The 16890-nt window shown below is 44.5% G+C and overlaps 1 protein-coding gene across 1 annotated transcript in view; it reads right to left on the minus strand.

The window, feature by feature from the left end:
• Positions 1–5255, minus strand: part of LOC308661365 (major histocompatibility complex class I-related gene protein-like) — a gene marked incomplete at its 3' end in the record, with an annotated part of 33877 nt that extends 28622 nt beyond the window's left edge. The window contains exon 1 of the mRNA XM_081316286.1: positions 5155–5255. Coding sequence (XP_081172412.1) covers positions 5155–5224 — 70 coding nt within the window. The 5' untranslated portion in view covers positions 5225–5255. The remainder of the gene's footprint in view (positions 1–5154) is intronic.
• Positions 5256–16890: the final 11635 nt, after the last annotated feature.

A 16890-nucleotide genomic window follows, 5' to 3' on the forward strand; every position in this document is an offset into this window, starting at 1 on the left:
CTGTTCTTGGGAAATTACCAATATGCTAATTGGGTCTGCCAGTACCTTCCCCCTTTGTGATGTATTTCCTATCCTGCTCATGATGCTGTACTAGGATCTACCCCTTCTGGGTTGGACTTCCTCCTTCTCCTTGCTCCCTTGTGTTCCATCCTCCATTGTAACATCTGAACACAAGCCATGCGGACAGTAATCCTGTTACTGTCTTTTGACCTTAAAGCTCCGGCCAGATTCAACTGACCACACCTTCTCTTCTGTAACCACCTTCTACATGCAAATAAAGGTATTTCAGATGAACCAGGTGCTTTATGAGTTCACTGTCTGGAAAGGGCCGTTAAATGTGACTAAATTTGCTTAAACAGACCAATAAGTGTCTCAACAAGGAATTAAATTTGCAATACAACGTGCCTGCAGGGGGGTTGGACAGCTCCAGGCGATAACCGCTCACGCGGGATAAGCCTAATGAGTTAAGCTGTTGACAGCCCTAGGCATGGTCAGCCTGGCGGGAAGCCAGGATTTAAACCCATTGGTCACCTACACTGGCGGGAAGCCCAGGTTTGAACTGATTGGATGCCATCCACCTGGGCAGGTACAAATAGACGCCAGGTTTCCCCTGTTTCCCCAGTTCGTTCTGTTCTGAATAAACTCATCGTTACCCAGCTCTGTGTCCACCTCTCTGTGAAGCACACGACTTTACACTCTCCCCAAACTCAGCCTCTGTATGGAGGGTCCTGTCACCCCTCTGGGGAATCCAAGATAAACATACAACATTATTTCAGTTTCTATCATGCAAACTCCAAACCGAGCAGCATCAGAGTTTTTTCAGCCGTTCCTTGGATTGGAAGACAAACTAAATTCACAAGACATAAAACTATGCTAAACTTGACTAACAATGACAAAAGAAAATCATATTAAGTCACTGTTTAGTTTACATTGTTAAAATACAAACACGGAAGAGACTCTGAGGCTGCCCAATGAACAGAAAAACAACAGCTTGTAAGTGGATTAAAAGAATTAAAAGAAAATAAAATGAATAAAATGCTCCTGGGAAATAGATTAAGCTGGAAAATCTGCAAGGCCCCTTCTTGGTCTCCATTCTGAAAGCTCTTCAGGTCAGAAATTCTTCCAGGGCACCAAAGAGTTTAAAGATCATTTTCCGGATCCTTCACGGGACTTATTTGGGCAGAACCCGGGTCTGCACGGAAAAGGGCAGGACCTCCAAAGCCCCCCAGAGAAATAAATGCAGGCAGTCCTCCACTTACGAACATAATTGAGGCCACATTTTTTGCTGCTAAGAGACATTTTTTAAAGTGAGCTTTGCTCCATTTTACGATTTTTTTGCCACAGTTGTTAAGTGAATTGTTGTAGTTGTTAAATTAATAACCCTGTTGTTAAGTGAATCTGGCTTCTCCTTTGACTTTGCTTATCCGAAGGTTGCGAAACTGGACCAGTGCAACCGTCATAAATAAGAACCAGTGAGTGGCCAAGTGTGCTGCCACCACGTGGCTGTTCTTGGGAAATTACCAATATGCTAATTGGGTCTGCCAGTACCTTCCCCCTTTGTGATGTATTTCCTATCCTGCTCATGATGCTGTACTAGGATCCACCCCTTCTGGGTTGGACTTCCTCCTTCTCCTTGCTCCCTTGTGTTCCATCCTCCATTGTAACATCTGAACACAAGCCATGCGGACAGTAATCCTGTTACTGTCTTTTGACCTTAAAGCTCCGGCCAGATTCAACTGACCACACCTTCTCTGCTGTAACCACCTTCTACATGCAAATAAAGGTATTTCAGATGAACCAGGTGCTTTATGAGTTCACTGTCTGGAAAGGGCCGTTAAATGTGACTAAATTCGCTTAAACAGACCAATAAGTGTCTCAACAAGGAATTAAATTTGCAATACAACGTGCCTGCAGGGGGGTTGGACAGCTCCAGGCGATAACCACTCACGCGGGATAAGCCTAATGAGTTAAGCTGTTGACAGCCCTAGGCATGGTCAGCCTGGCGGGAAGCCAGGATTTAAACCCATTGGTCACCTACACTGGCGGGAAGCCCAGGTTTGAACTGATTGGATGCCATCTACCTGGGCAGGTACAAATAGACGCCAGGTTTCCCCTGTTTCCCCAGTTCGTTCTGTTCTGAATAAACTCATCGTTACCCAGCTCTGTGTCCACCTCTCTGTGAAGCACACGACTTTACACTCTCCCCAAACTCAGCCTCTGTATGGAGGGTCCTGTCACCCCTCTGGGGAATCCAAGATAAACATACAACATTATTTCAGTTTCTATCATGCAAACTCCAAACCGAGCAGCATCAGAGTTTTTTCAGCCGTTCCTTGGATTGGAAGACAAACTAAATTCACAAGACATAAAACTATGCTAAACTTGACTAACAATGACAAAAGAAAATCATATTAAGTCACTGTTTAGTTTACATTGTTAAAATACAAACACGGAAGAGACTCTGAGGCTGCCCAATGAACAGAAAAACAACAGCTTGTAAGTGGATTAAAAGAATTAAAAGAAAATAAAATGAATAAAATGCTCCTGGGAAATAGATTAAGCTGGAAAATCTGCAAGGCCCCTTCTTGGTCTCCATTCTGAAAGCTCTTCAGGTCAGAAATTCTTCCAGGGCACCAAAGAGTTTAAAGATCATTTTCCGGATCCTTCACGGGACTTATTTGGGCAGAACCCGGGTCTGCACGGAAAAGGGCAGGACCTCCAAAGCCCCCCAGAGAAATAAATGCAGGCAGTCCTCCACTTACGAACATAATTGAGGCCACATTTTTTGCTGCTAAGAGACATTTTTTAAAGTGAGCTTTGCTCCATTTTACGATTTTTTTGCCACAGTTGTTAAGTGAATTGTTGTAGTTGTTAAATTAATAACCCTGTTGTTAAGTGAATCTGGCTTCTCCTTTGACTTTGCTTATCCGAAGGTTGCGAAACTGGACCAGTGCAACCGTCATAAATAAGAACCAGTGAGTGGCCAAGTGTGCTGCCACCACGTGGCTGTTCTTGGGAAATTACCAATATGCTAATTGGGTCTGCCAGTACCTTCCCCCTTTGTGATGTATTTCCTATCCTGCTCATGATGCTGTACTAGGATCCACCCCTTCTGGGTTGGACTTCCTCCTTCTCCTTGCTCCCTTGTGTTCCATCCTCCATTGTAACATCTGAACACAAGCCATGCGGACAGTAATCCTGTTACTGTCTTTTGACCTTAAAGCTCCGGCCAGATTCAACTGACCACACCTTCTCTGCTGTAACCACCTTCTACATGCAAATAAAGGTATTTCAGATGAACCAGGTGCTTTATGAGTTCACTGTCTGGAAAGGGCCGTTAAATGTGACTAAATTCGCTTAAACAGACCAATAAGTGTCTCAACAAGGAATTAAATTTGCAATACAACGTGCCTGTCCCAGAACACCAAGCATCCAAATCCTGGTCACGTGAAAATGGTCATAAGGGCTTAAAATGGTGATAAGTCACTTTTTTCAATGACGTTGTAACTTTGAACAGTCACTAAATGAACTGTTGTAAGTCGAGGACTACCTGTAGTCCCACTGCCCAGTCCCTCCAGTATGGTCTCCCAGTCCTTCCCAGTCTCCCAAGGCAAAGGCCTTGGCCTCCTTCTGCCTCCTCCTCCCCACAATCCCAGCGGCTTCTCAGAGCTTTTGGGGAGAGGCATCCCCAGATCTACTTCCTGCTCTGGGGAGATTTCAAACAGATCAGAGCTTTTCTCCGACAGAAGGAGGGGGGATCGGACCTTCCCTGATCCACAATCCGCTTCTTCCCCTCCTGGGGCTGAGTAGTGAGGGAGTCTGAATCTGCCTGACAAGAGAAATGTGTGAATGTAACGCAGGTTGGGCATCCCCACAATCACGAATCCTCCTCAGGTCAGGAAGGGCTGGTCAGTTTGGGCCTGTCTGTGTCCAAGCAAGCCCTTCAGTTCAGGCTCTCCGTCCATCCAGGGGGGCTTCTCTCCTTCCGCCTCCAGCCCAGACTATATAATTCTTCAGATCCCGAGAGTTTTGGAAATGCCTTTGGAAAAGCTGCTGCCTTGAGAGTTTCTCTGAGGAACAACGAGGGACACCCCAAGACCTCCTATCCGGTTACTATGGAATAAGAGTAAACTTTAAATCTTTTTGATTCTGCAAACTCTCCCGTGCTGGGGGCTCCTGAAATGGAAGGAGGAGGATTTGGGGTGGAAAAATTCCCGCCTATCCTAGAAAGAAGCTCTGGGGATTTTGGGGTTTAGGGTGGGGTGGGGGGTGGGGATCCAGGGGAAAGTGACTGTTATGTACCGAGCTTATGTACTAACGGTTCTCCAGCAACCGAGACAGGATGTCTCCAGTCCTGTCAGCAGTTAACTTTGGCGGTAATATGGGTTCGATCTGATTGGTTGTTACCAGCTTGTAGGACTATGTACATTGTGGCTCGATACCCCAAGTTCCCAGTACAGTTCCAGCCTTACAATAAAGCAATGATTCTTCTGTACTCAACTGCCTGGCGTCTTTCCTGCTCTTCTGAACTCACGACATAACAGTGACAATCAATCTAGGGGGGATCCTCGGGAAGACAATTCAAGGAGAGCATCTCTCCAGACTCTCCTCCTGCTGCGTTCCCAGGACAGCCTTAACCCGAGGGCTCCAGCCTCCTTGTCTGCCAATACACGGAAGCGAGTCCAGAAACGAGCCGGGTCCTCCCAGCACCAGAAGCCACAAAGAGCCACCGAGCCCCGCCAAAGGCAGGAAAGAGGCGACCCAGGCGGAGGCGTTGTGCGAAGGCAGCCAGGAAGTTCTTGAACTGACCCGGTCCCTGCAAACGCCGCTTTCCCACAACCTCCACTTTGGGGGTGGGAAAGAACTGCGCTCGGGGGCGCCCAGGTAGACTTGACTGACCTCTGGAGGGGCCTCCCTTGTCCTGATCCCAGAGGGGCTCTCCTGGGGGGGGGAGGCAGGAAAGTCCCATCCACGCTTTGGGGTCCCTTCGGAGAGGGGCCAGAGGGGGAGCGGACTAGAGAGAGGACCGAATCGGGATTCTCTTCCTGGGAATAATCGTTGGGGAGAGGCGAGAGACAGAGAGAGATTCCCTGGATGGATCCCCACCAGGAGGATAAAGGGGCCGGAGCCTCCGACGCCCCCAAAGGGACTCACCGAGGCAGCTCTCCCGCAGAGCGACCGACACCAACACCAGGAGCAAGAGGGGCGCAGAGCGCAGCGCCATCCTGGCCGCGATCCTCAATCTGCGATCCGCCCTCCAGGAGTCGCAGCGAGAGAAACGCTCTCCGAGAAATCAATAACGCAACAATCCAGAGCAAAAGCTGGTGATTGGTCAATCCCAACCATTAGAAAAAAGGTATGCCCGGCTGGACAGGTGGGGAAAGGAAAGCAAAGTTCCATCAGGAAATCCCCTTCCAAGCATTCCGCCTCTTGGGGGGAGGGGCAGAAATGGGGGGCTGGGAAAAGCAGGAGGGTTATCTGGGCCTGAGTGGAGGGGCGCAGGCGAGGGGGAGGGGAGACCCCGCAGAGCCCCTGGAAGTGGGGGAAGGGGATCAAGTGGAGCTGCCAAAGAAGCCAGGGCAGTCTTGGGCTGCATCAAATGATCATGTCGGTTTCTCCTGCACTAGCGAGGCCCACCCTTGGAATGCCGGGTCCACTTCTGGTCCCCACGAGTCAAAAAAGATGCTGGGAGCCCAGAAAGAGTCAAGAGAGGAGCAACAAAGGTGATAAAGGAAGGTTGAAAGGTATGAAGAACCATTGAGACAGCGAGGTATGCCCAGCCTATCGCTCAGAAGAATTTGGGGTGTGTGTGTGTCTGTGTCTCCGTGTGTGCCATAATAACAGTCTGTCTTTACTTGAGGGGCTGTCAGAGAGAAAATGGGATTGACCTCTTCTCCAAAGCCCCAGAGGGCAGGAGAGGAAATAAGGGGTGGAGGCTTGTTACAGAGGGACCCAACCTAGAAGGAGAAATTTTCTGACAGTGAGAACAATTAATCAGTGGAATAATTTTCATCCTGGAATTGTGAGGGCTCCATCGCTGGAAGGTTTCAAGAATAGACTGGAGAACCGTTAGACTGGAATGGTGTTAAATTTCCTGCCTGGATCTGAGGGTTGGACTAGAAGACCTCTGAGGCCCTTTCTAGTCCTGTGATTCTCTGTTTAGCTCATGACATCCCAAATGATCTTCGCTCTGGAGAAAAACGCTCAAAGGATCTGGTGGCATCTTCAAGGGAAAGATCTGTCTTTCTAGGGGAAAATGTCAGAGGAATTTTCTTCTCTGGGGAAGCCACAAATCTTTAGGAAGTTTCAAAGTCTTTGGATTTCCCCACAATAAACTAAGATGGCTGCTCTCTCCCTTGGCGCTTCTTCTGGGGGATCCTTGGACTAAAAGAATAAATCCTGGTTTCTTATTAGGATTGGACAAATTCAGTTGATTTCCCATTTCCTGTGATGAACAAAGTATGAGAAACATAAACTAAGATGGCTGCTCTCTCCCTTGGCGCTTCTTCTGGGGGATCCTTGGACTAAAAAAATAAATCCTGGTTTCTTATTAGGATTGGACAAATTCAGTTGATTTCCCATTTCCTGTGATGAACAAAGTATGAGAAACATAAACTAAGATGGCTGCTCTCTCCCTTGGTGCTTCTTCTGGGGAATCCTTGGACTAAAAGAATAAATCCTGGTTTCTTATTAGGATTGAACAAATTCAGTTGATTTCACATTTCCTGTGATGAACAAAGTATGAGAAACATTCAGCGGTCTTTTCAAGGCTTGAATCATCCGCTTTCTTCTGCAGTCACCTTTCCTCTGAGCATGTACAAAGTGGAAATAAGGCCCCGTTTGTGGGGAAGAGGAGGGGATAGCTTGATTGCTTGGGGATATAAAATATAGAACAGAAAAGAATATAAATCTTTGAAAATCTTTCAGATCTGGCGAATTTCAGCAAGGTGGGCCCTAAGAATTTCGGGAAACATGGAAGAGCTGGAGATTGGCACCCCCTGCTGGTTTGCAGCTTTGCAGTGTCTCCTCTCAATTAGCAAAGGGGGGAAGCAAAAGGAATCCCATCAGAAGAAAAGTCTCAAATCCTGTTTAAGCGCCAAACCGGCCAGAAGTTAATCGAACTGTGTTGAACTAACCAGGAACAGTTAGAACTGATTAAATTACCTCCCAGACTGTTTAAGCCCCCCTTTACGAGGCAACGTCTTGTGCAAATAAAATTCACACACAAATACACCCAGAAGGAAAAATTCACCCAGGTTGCAGGTAACCCAATGTGAGAAGGTTACGGAAAGGCACCTCCCGGGTTCATGACTGACACAGTTACATCCACTGTGTGAATTGATCCTTTGTGGGTCTGGAGAATCCCACAATTCCCCAGATGTGGAACTGATGACTGTTATATGCAGGCCTTTCTATCTGCCTAGAGAAATTACTGTGGTAATTATTACAGCTGTTTATGTTCCACCTGATGCCAATGTCAGCATGGCACTTTCCAAGCTTTATGATGTCATCACCAGGCAGCAGCAAACTCACCCAAACTCACTCTTGTCATGGCTGGGGACTTCAATCAAGCTTGTCTGAAGACAGTTCTCCCCATGTTTGTACAGTATGTGCAAGTTTCCACCAGAGGGAAGAACACTTTAGACCACGTGTATTCCAATCTGAAACAGGCATACAGAGCTTTCCCTCTCCCCCACCTGGGTACATCTGACCATCTTTCACTCCTGTTGTGCCCAAAGTATGTCCCTCTCAGGAAAAGAACTCAGGCAGTCACAAAAAGGGTCAAAACCTGGCCAGTGGGTGCTCTCAGCCAGTTGCAGGACTGCTTTGAAACCACTGACTGGAGTGTATTCGAAGAACAAGATCTAAATGCATATACAGATGCCGTACTCTCTTATATTAGAACATGCACTGATAGTGTAACAACAGAAAAGTGCATTAGAGTTTACGGGAACTGTAAACCCTGGATGACTGCAGAGATACGAACACTCCTGAGAGCCCGGGATTCTGCCTTTAAGGCAGGGGACAGGGACAGATACAGAGAGGCCAGGGCAAATCTCAGAAGAGGCATTAGGATGGTGAAACAACAATATAAACACAAGGTGGAGAACCACTTAGCAGACAACGATCCGAGGCAAGTATGGCAGGGACTGAAGAACTTAACCAACTACAAGGGCAGTACAAGGAGCATGGTTAACACCGATGCCTCGTTGGCTGAGGAGTTGAATATTTTATTTATTTATTTATTAAATTTTTATTTTATTATTAAATTATAAATTTTATTTATTTATTAAATTTTTATACCGAAGGCTTGCTGTGAGCAACCTGTGTCTTTTTTGTCTTTTTATTATCTTTAGGAACCTTTGGAGTAGCAACAGGATCACTCTCTGGGACGTCTCTCTCTGGGCCTGTGCTTTCCCTTTTTGGAGCTTGTATACTTGCCTGCTCTTGCTGCTTAGGCTTTGGTTTTAAGTAATAAACACCACCAATCAACACGGTTTCAGCAACAATATCTCCGTCTTTGACTATATAACTTGCTTTTTCAAGATGGTGGACCTGAAAATGAGAAAACCTAGACAAATGACTCTGACTAAGCAAATTACTACTGGCAGACGGAACATAGTAAACATTTGGAATGAGAGCATCAAGCTCTTCAATGTAGACAGTTCCTTTTCCCATGACCTGAACAGGATGATTGGAAAAAGAGTAAAGTTCATGAAGTTCAGGTTCAGGCTCGTGCATCTCAGTGTAAAGCTCTTTTCTGTAGGTAACATGTAATGCTGCTCCGCTGTCCAAAGTCCAAAGAAGTCGTCTGTCATACTCTGGTTGAGGCTGTGGATCGTTGGTCACAGGGCAATAAATATCAAAATGTAAATACAAAAGTTAAAAAAGAGATTAAAAAGAATTAAATAATTATGCCCAAGAATACAATACTAAAAATGTGTTAAGAACTTATTTAAATTATATCAAAAACAAACTGCCCGAATAATAGTTAACAATAGTTTGACTGAAGCATGTAATATTGAGAAGGGCACAAGGCAAGGGTGTCCGTTATCGCCTTTACTATTTGTGTTAACATTGGAGATATTACTGGTAAAAATACGGAATTCGGAAAGAATTAAGGGTATACAAATTAGAGATCAGGATTATAGATTGAGAGCGTTCGCAGATGATCTGGTTGTTACGGTGACCCAGCCGGAGAACTCTGTTGTGGACCTGATGGAGATAATAATGCAATATGGGAGGGTTTCTGGATTTAAAGTTAATGCACAAAAAACTAAAATTCTGGCCAAAAATATGACAGTATCGCAAAAGGCTCTTTTAGAAGGATTAACTGGATTTGAGATTGCTAAAAGGGTCAAATATTTGGGGGTGTTTTTGTCACCCTCTAATACAAAGTTATATAAAAATAACTATGAAAAATTATGGGGAAAAATTCAAAAAGAAATGGAGAGTTGGGAAAAATTGCAATTGTCTTTGCTGGGAAGAATTGCAGCAGTGAAAATGAATGTCCTGCCTAAATTTTTATTCTTATTTCAAATGATACCGGTTCTTAAGAAAGATTCTAATTTGGAAGAATGGCAACGGGGTATCAATAAATTTGTTTGGGCAGGGAAAAGGCCACGAGTTAAACTTAAGATTATGCAGGATACTCGTGAAAGAGGTGGTCTCAAAATGCCCAATCTTAAATTATATTATGAAGCTGCTGCGTTAGCAGGAATAAGTGATTGGATTAATTTGACACAAGAGAGATTATTAAATCTTGAGGGCCATGACTTGTTATTTGGCTGGCATGCATATTTGTTGTATGATAAGAAGGTAGATAATGTGTTTAAAGTGCATATTTTAAGACAGGCATTGTTGAGAGTTTGGAAGAAGTATAGACATAAGTTAGACTGTAAGATGCCATTGTGGGCAATTCCAAAACACGCAATAGAAAACATAAATGTTGGCTTCAAACATGACGTGACTACGTATAAGGAGATCTTAAGCTTGGAAAGAAGTGTATGGTGTTTAAAATCGTATAACCTCTTGCGAGATGAGAAGATTGTTCAAACCTGGTTTCAATATACTCAGTTACGGGCCAGGTGGAAAGAAGATCAGAAAACTGGTTTTGCAATGACTGATGAAAATTTGATAAAGCAAATTAGAAATCAGGGTCCAGCACATATTAAACAGATATATCTTGCATTGATAGAAATCGACTCAGAAACAGAACTTGTTAAAGATTGTATGATAAAAGGGGCCCAGAATATCCAAGAAGTTATTACAATGGACACGTGGGAAAAGATCTGGGTGAGGAACGTAAAATTTACACAAGCTCAAAATCTAAGAGAGAACTTTTATAAAATGTTTTATAGATGGCATTTAGATCCTAAAAAGCTTGCAAGTATGTATCCGAATTATCAGCCAAAATGCTGGAGGTGTGGTGGCGAAGATGCAACATATTTTCACATATGGTGGACCTGTAAAAATGTCAAGGCTTTTTGGATAAAAATTTGGTGGAATATGCAGAAGATCTTTAAGCAAAGGATAAAGTTTTGTCTGCAATTCTTTTTGTTGGGTATAATTACAGATGCTACTGTTGTGGACACTAAGTTGATGTTGAATTTAATTACAGCAGCAAGACTTTTAATAGGTCAATATTGGAAGAAGGAGGAACTGCCGACTATAGAAGAATGGACTTTAAAGGTTTCTGACCTGGCAGAAATGGCAAAGATCTCGGCTTATTTGAAAGATCATTCGCAAGAACGTTATATTATGGAGTGGAAAAAGTGGATTGAATATATCCAGAACAAATATGGGACTAAAAAGTTTCATTTAGCATTTGAATAAGTCTTCCTTTCTATTTTCTTTTTTTTCTATATGAAATATTAGTATTGCTTGTAGTTATCTTATATGAGCTAGAGAGTGATAGATTTAAGAATTTATTGTTGGTAGCATATGGATGCTTATGATTGTTTTTTGTTTTTATACCCTGTACTTAGCTCTGGGAAGTCGGGGGGGGGAAAGGGGGGGGAGGGGGAGGGAGCGATAGGTAGGGGAGGGGGAGGGGGGATTGTTAAAGATAAAATGTATTTTAAAACTTTTCAATAAAAAAAAGAACTTATTTAAATCCAACCCCAAACCCATCAGACCAGGCCAGATTGTTCAAATAGATAAGTTTTTAAATCACGCCGGAAGGAGCACAGGTCGGGGGCCATCCGGAGCTCAACCGGAAGGCGGTTCCACAGATCTGGCGCACCCACAGAGAACGCCCTCCCCCTGGGGGCCACCAATCAACATTCTTTGATCGGAGGCACCCTGAGGAGGCCCTCTCTGTGGGAGCGCACTGGACGGAGGGAAGTTGATGCCGGCAGCAGGTGCTGCCGTAGGTAATCCGGACCCATGCCATGTAGGGCTTTGTAGGTCATAACCAGCACCTTGAATCTCACCCGGAGGGCAACCGGCAGCCAATGCAACTCGCGGAGCAGAGGTGTAACATGGGAGTATCGGGAGACCCCCAACACAACTCGCGCGGCTGCATTCTGCACCAGTTGAAGCCTCCGGGTGGTCCTCAAGGGCAGCCCCATGTAGAGAGCGTTGCAGTAGTCCAAACGAGAGGTCACGAGCGCATGAGTGACTGTACGCAAGGCATCCCGGTCTAGATAGGGCCGCAACTGGCGCACCAGGTGAACCTGGGCGAAGGCCCCCCTAGTCACAGCTCCTATATGATCTTCTAAGGAGAGCCATGAATCTAGAAGGACCCCCAAGTTGCGAGCCCTATCTACGGGGGGTAATATCTTCTTCGCTCGCTATGAGGTAAAAAGACCAAACCCCGTAGCCTCTGCTGGCCGGCCTTCTGATTCTCAGCCACTCACCCTGTGTGAACACCAAGTGAGAGCTGTATTGAAGGCTGTGAATCCCAGCAAAGCCGCAGGCCCAGATGGGGTGCTGGGGATAGTGGTTAGGAATTGTGCCGACCAATTAGCAGGGGTCCTGACAAGGATTTTTAACATCTCCTTGCAAACAGCATGTGTACCATCGTGCTTGAAAGCAGCTACCATTGTCCCGGTCCCCAAGAAAACCGCAGTTGAGTGCCTGAACGACTACAGACCTATTGTATTAACGTCTGTAGTCATGAAATGCTTCGAAAGATTTATTTTTTATTTTATTTTTATTTAATTTAATTTGTATACCGCCCTTCTCCCGAAGGACTCAGGGTGGTGAACAGGGCCATAAATACCAAAATAACCAAAATACAAAATTAAAAACAAATTAAGCCTTAGTGCCCAAATGTAAAAATAAATTATATTAAAACAATAATTAAAACCCAAACCCATCAGACCAGGCCGGCTTGTTCAAACAAATAGGTTTTTAGATCACGTCGGAAGGAGCGAAGGTCGGGAGCCATCCGGTAAATGGTTCCAAAGGTCAGGCGCACCCACAGAGAATGCCCTCCCCCTTGGGTTTGGTTTGGTTTTCTAACATCTCAGGACATGCCTCCCACTGGATTTTGATTTGCCTATAGGGGAAATAGGTCGACAGACGATGCAATAGCTACTGCTTTACACTCTAGCAAGTCATCTTGAGAAACCTGGAAGTTATGTCAGGATGCTTTTTGTTGACTATAGCTCGGCTTTTAACACCATTTTGCCGAGCATTCTCATCGAGAAGCTGACTGACTTGAAATTCTCCCCCACCATCTGCGATTGGATTCAAGACTTTCTCAGGGACTGGTTACAAACAGTGAGGGTCGGGTCTGCTTTGTCCACCCCCCTGAAGCTTTGCACTGGCTAATGACCCTCTTTTACCGGTCTACTATAGAGAGCGTCCTCTCGTATGGTATTGTGGTTTGGTATGCTGGTCTGACAGCCGTGGATAGGAAGGTATTACAGAGGGTGGTGAGTACAGCACAAGACATTGTGGGCTGTCCCCTGACACCACTGGATGACATTGCCAGGGCTCGTTGCCTTGGGAGAGTGAGGAAAATTCTCAGGGATGACTCACACCCTGGACGGTATCTCTTTACTCTCCTACCATCAGGTAGGAGATATAGGAGTATAGCCAGCCATACCAACAGGCTGAAAAACAGCTTCTATCCGTGGGCTGTTAGGCTTTTGAATGAGAAATAACTTTTGTGAATTTTATGCAGAATTGACTTGGGAGGCCAGTGTGTGGTGTAGTTGGTTCACATGGTGTAGTAAGATGGAGGGTTTGTTGTCACTGTGTGTTGGGGGGAGGGAGCACAAAGGGAGGCTCAGTTAATCTCAATGTACACATAGTTGTACTTTGACAATAAAGGTTCATTTCATTTCATGAGAGGCTGGGCTGCTTCCTGAGCCAGGATTTTGAAAAGGAGCCAAATGCGAGACATGCCGAAGCAGCTCAGGACAGCCTTTGGGAATCGGAGGAAGGAGAGGCGGTTGCTTTGCCCAAGCATTATGGGGCCTCTTTCTCTGGGCACAGCCCTCCACAGGCCTCATCTGGGGAGGCCCCTGATCTACCTAGACACCTTACAGCCTGTCCAGACTGCTTCTTTAGGGATGCACGGAGTTTATAGCCAAATGTATACAGCCATCCTGGGTGCACTACTCTAATGCACTCTACATGGGGCTGCCCTTGAAGAGCATCTGGAAGGTTTCAGCTGGTACAAAATGTGGGGATGAGGGCAGTTTTATGTACCAGAAGAAGGGCAGACATGACAACTCTGCTCTCCAGGCTGAAATGGTTGCCAGTTTGCTTCGGAGTCCAATTCAAGGTGCCGTTTTTTACTTTTGAAGCCCTTCGTGGAATGAGACCCCCTCTTCCGATTACATCCCTCCACCCAGTCAGCAAGAGCAGAAGAAGTATGTTGTGGGTTTTGGCTGTTAAGGAGTCACATAGACAGTTAGTGCTCAACTTGCAACAATTGAGCCCAACATTTACTGTAGGTTGCTAAGTGAGGAATTTGTGAAGTGAGTTTTGCCCTATTTCATGACATATTTTCTTGCCATATTGGTTAAGTGAATCACTGCAGTGGTTAACTTTTTTAACACGGTTAAGTGAATGTGCTTTCCTTATGGGCTTTGCTTGTCAGAAGGTTGCAAAAGGGGATCATGTGACTCAGGGACACTGCAACTGTCACAAATGGGAGTCAGTTGTCAAGCATCTGAATATAAATCACGTCACCGTTGGGATGTTGCAATGGTCATAGGTGTGAAAAATGGTCATAAGTCATTTTTCCCGTCCCATTGTAACTTCCAATAGTCACTAAGTGAACTGTTGTTAATCGAAGACTACCTGCAGATCCAGGAGATTGGACTTTTCCGCTGAGATCACCGTCCTTGATCTCCTTCCAGAAGTCTCTTAAAATACGGTTGTGGGAATAGGCTTGGGGATCTCAAGGAACGGCCGAACTAGCAACGGGGCTGCATTGCTTAAAGTATTCAGATCCTTTCTTCTAGGTTTTTATATTAAAATGATTTGTTAAAAACATGTACATTTTTAAAATATTAAAATAAGATTCATGTTTTAATACAGAAGAGTCTCAAAAAGAATATAAAAATTAAACCCAAGATATTTCTTTTAGGCTAAATGGACAAAGAACTTGAAAAAAAGGAACTTTGTTGTTATCCATGTTGACAGCAGTGAGAATGGCCAGATTAAGTGCTTTAATAAAAAAAAAAATACATCCAACTTCGTTTCTAGTTGGAAACCGCTACTGGATTTTGTGGTTGAGACAGAAAAAAAATGAAACTTTCTCTTTGGTTTTTTTTGATTTCTTATAAAAATAGCCATGCATATCAAGTTTGCAAAAGTAAAAAGTTGAGGTGGTAGTGTTATTTTTACTCAACTGTGTTGAAACAAACACACAATTTTATTAATTGGGAGGTAATTAACAAAGTATTAGCATTGCTTTGATAGCCAAGAAGGATATTGTCTACAGCCCTATATTTATCTGCTGCCACCTTCCTTCCACTTTCCAAAGATAAGGAGTGTAGTTGATTTTAATATTACATTTCTCTTGTTTCTGAATTTTCACTTTGGAGGCAATGTAAATAGAGAATGGGAACAGGACAGGACTCAACATGTTGGATGGCTTTCTCCTTCCTCAAGCCAACAAGCTGCAGAAGCTGCACAACGGGTTACTTACGGGAGCATCTGCTGCCAGCATCAACTTCCCTTCGTCCAGTGCGCTCCCGCAGAGAGGGCCTCCTTAGGGTGCCGTCGGTCAAAGAGTGTTGACTGGCGGCCCCCAGGGGGAGGGCGTTCTCTGTGGGCGCGCCAGACCTTTGGAACCGTTTACCGGTGGAGCTCCGGATGGCTCCCGACCTTCGCTCCTTCCGACGTGACCTAAAAACATATTTATTTGAACAAGCCGGCCTGGTCTGATGGGTTTAGGGGTATTTTAACATTTTGTATTAATTTATTTAATTGGGCTATTGTATTTAATATTTCTTTTAATTTTTATATATTGTATTTTATTGTATTGCCCTGTACACCGCCCTGAGTCCTTCGGGAGAAGGGCGGTATAAAAATTAAATTATTATTATTAATTATTAATTTCAGGAACCTTGTGACAACAGGCTGCAAACGCACTTGCAACTTTGGGACACTCCTGGAGGCATGGAGAGACTGGCAGTTTGCCAACTTCAGATGGGGGAGGAAAAACCATCTGCCACATTGAGTTGGATCCCTTTGGCAGTCAGCCAACCGCCATTTTAAGTAGACTGTAGCAGCCTTCCGCCATTTTAGGGAGTGCAGGCAGCCCCTTTTGTAATTCTGCATCGTTGGTTAAGAGATTTTTTATTCAGGTACTGCTGTTGCCTCCAAGATCAGACACCCTGACTTTGGCCTGGAGCTGGTAAGAAATTGAGCCCTGAATTCGAGAGACGCTTTTCCCTTTGCAAAGGGGCTTCTTTGCCCACCCGAAAAATAGGAAACACCCAGTAATTCCGGCAAAGTAAAGAGCATCCATTAAGGCTGTATGTGTGAAGGAACAATCTACCCAGAAAGTTGACACCACCTGTTCTACTTTTGTCCTGTCTCTTTAAGGCCTCTTCCTGGGGACAATACAGCAAAATTGCCTGCAATAGCTGTGCTGTGAAACAACTGAGGGTGTGAGGAAAGAAGGTGTGTATTTGTGTGTGGAAGTAAAGCAGACTGAAGCTCCTAGAAAGGGGCTGTTTTTCTCTAGCAGTCCTCACGAGGAGTAAGGCAGGTGGGAGTAGCTGTGGAGAAGTGAGTAGTAATAGTGAGTTTGTGTTTGTTGTCTAGGAACTGTGTTGTTGCTGGCTGTTGTGTGCCTTGATCCCACCAAACTGGGCCTAGTTAACAGAACCCGTGAGAGGGTGGGTGGGAAAGTCTTTTTATGGGATTCAGAAACAAATACAAACCTTTGGTTTATCTGGTATGGCAGAAAAGAAGAGATGAAACAGCAAGAGATGGATTTCAATAGAAAATATTGATTCTAGAAAACTGATGGCTTTTATATACTCCCTTTCCCAGATAAATTTTTATCTTACTTAATGCTTGCAAGTGCCTCCAAGGCTTTCCGGAATCCACATTCTGTTGTGTAGTCGCTGAAAAAACAAGTTCTCACATTCCAAAAAAACCCACCTCTTGGCTAGAAAGAAAAAGCTGCTTTCTTGAACTTTAAAAAAAGCTCCAGCTTGCTGAGTTAAAAGTGCTAATATCGCCGTTTAAAATGTGAATAATGAAGGATAAAATCCCAGGCAAGATTTCCTTTTTTTTTTTTTGCATAATTGATCTTTATTTCCATCTCGCTCATTGATAATACTATCTATTATTTAATTATTATTAATTAGCACAAATAATTGTCTCTGTGGAAGCTTAATTTGGTGGATAATAGATATCTTCTCCGGGGAACTATTTAAAACTTCTTCCCTTTTTAAAATATCTCATCCC

Source organism: Vipera berus, assembly GCF_964194415.1.
Source record: "Vipera berus genome assembly, chromosome: 2".
Taxonomy (NCBI): Eukaryota; Metazoa; Chordata; class Lepidosauria; order Squamata; family Viperidae; genus Vipera; species Vipera berus.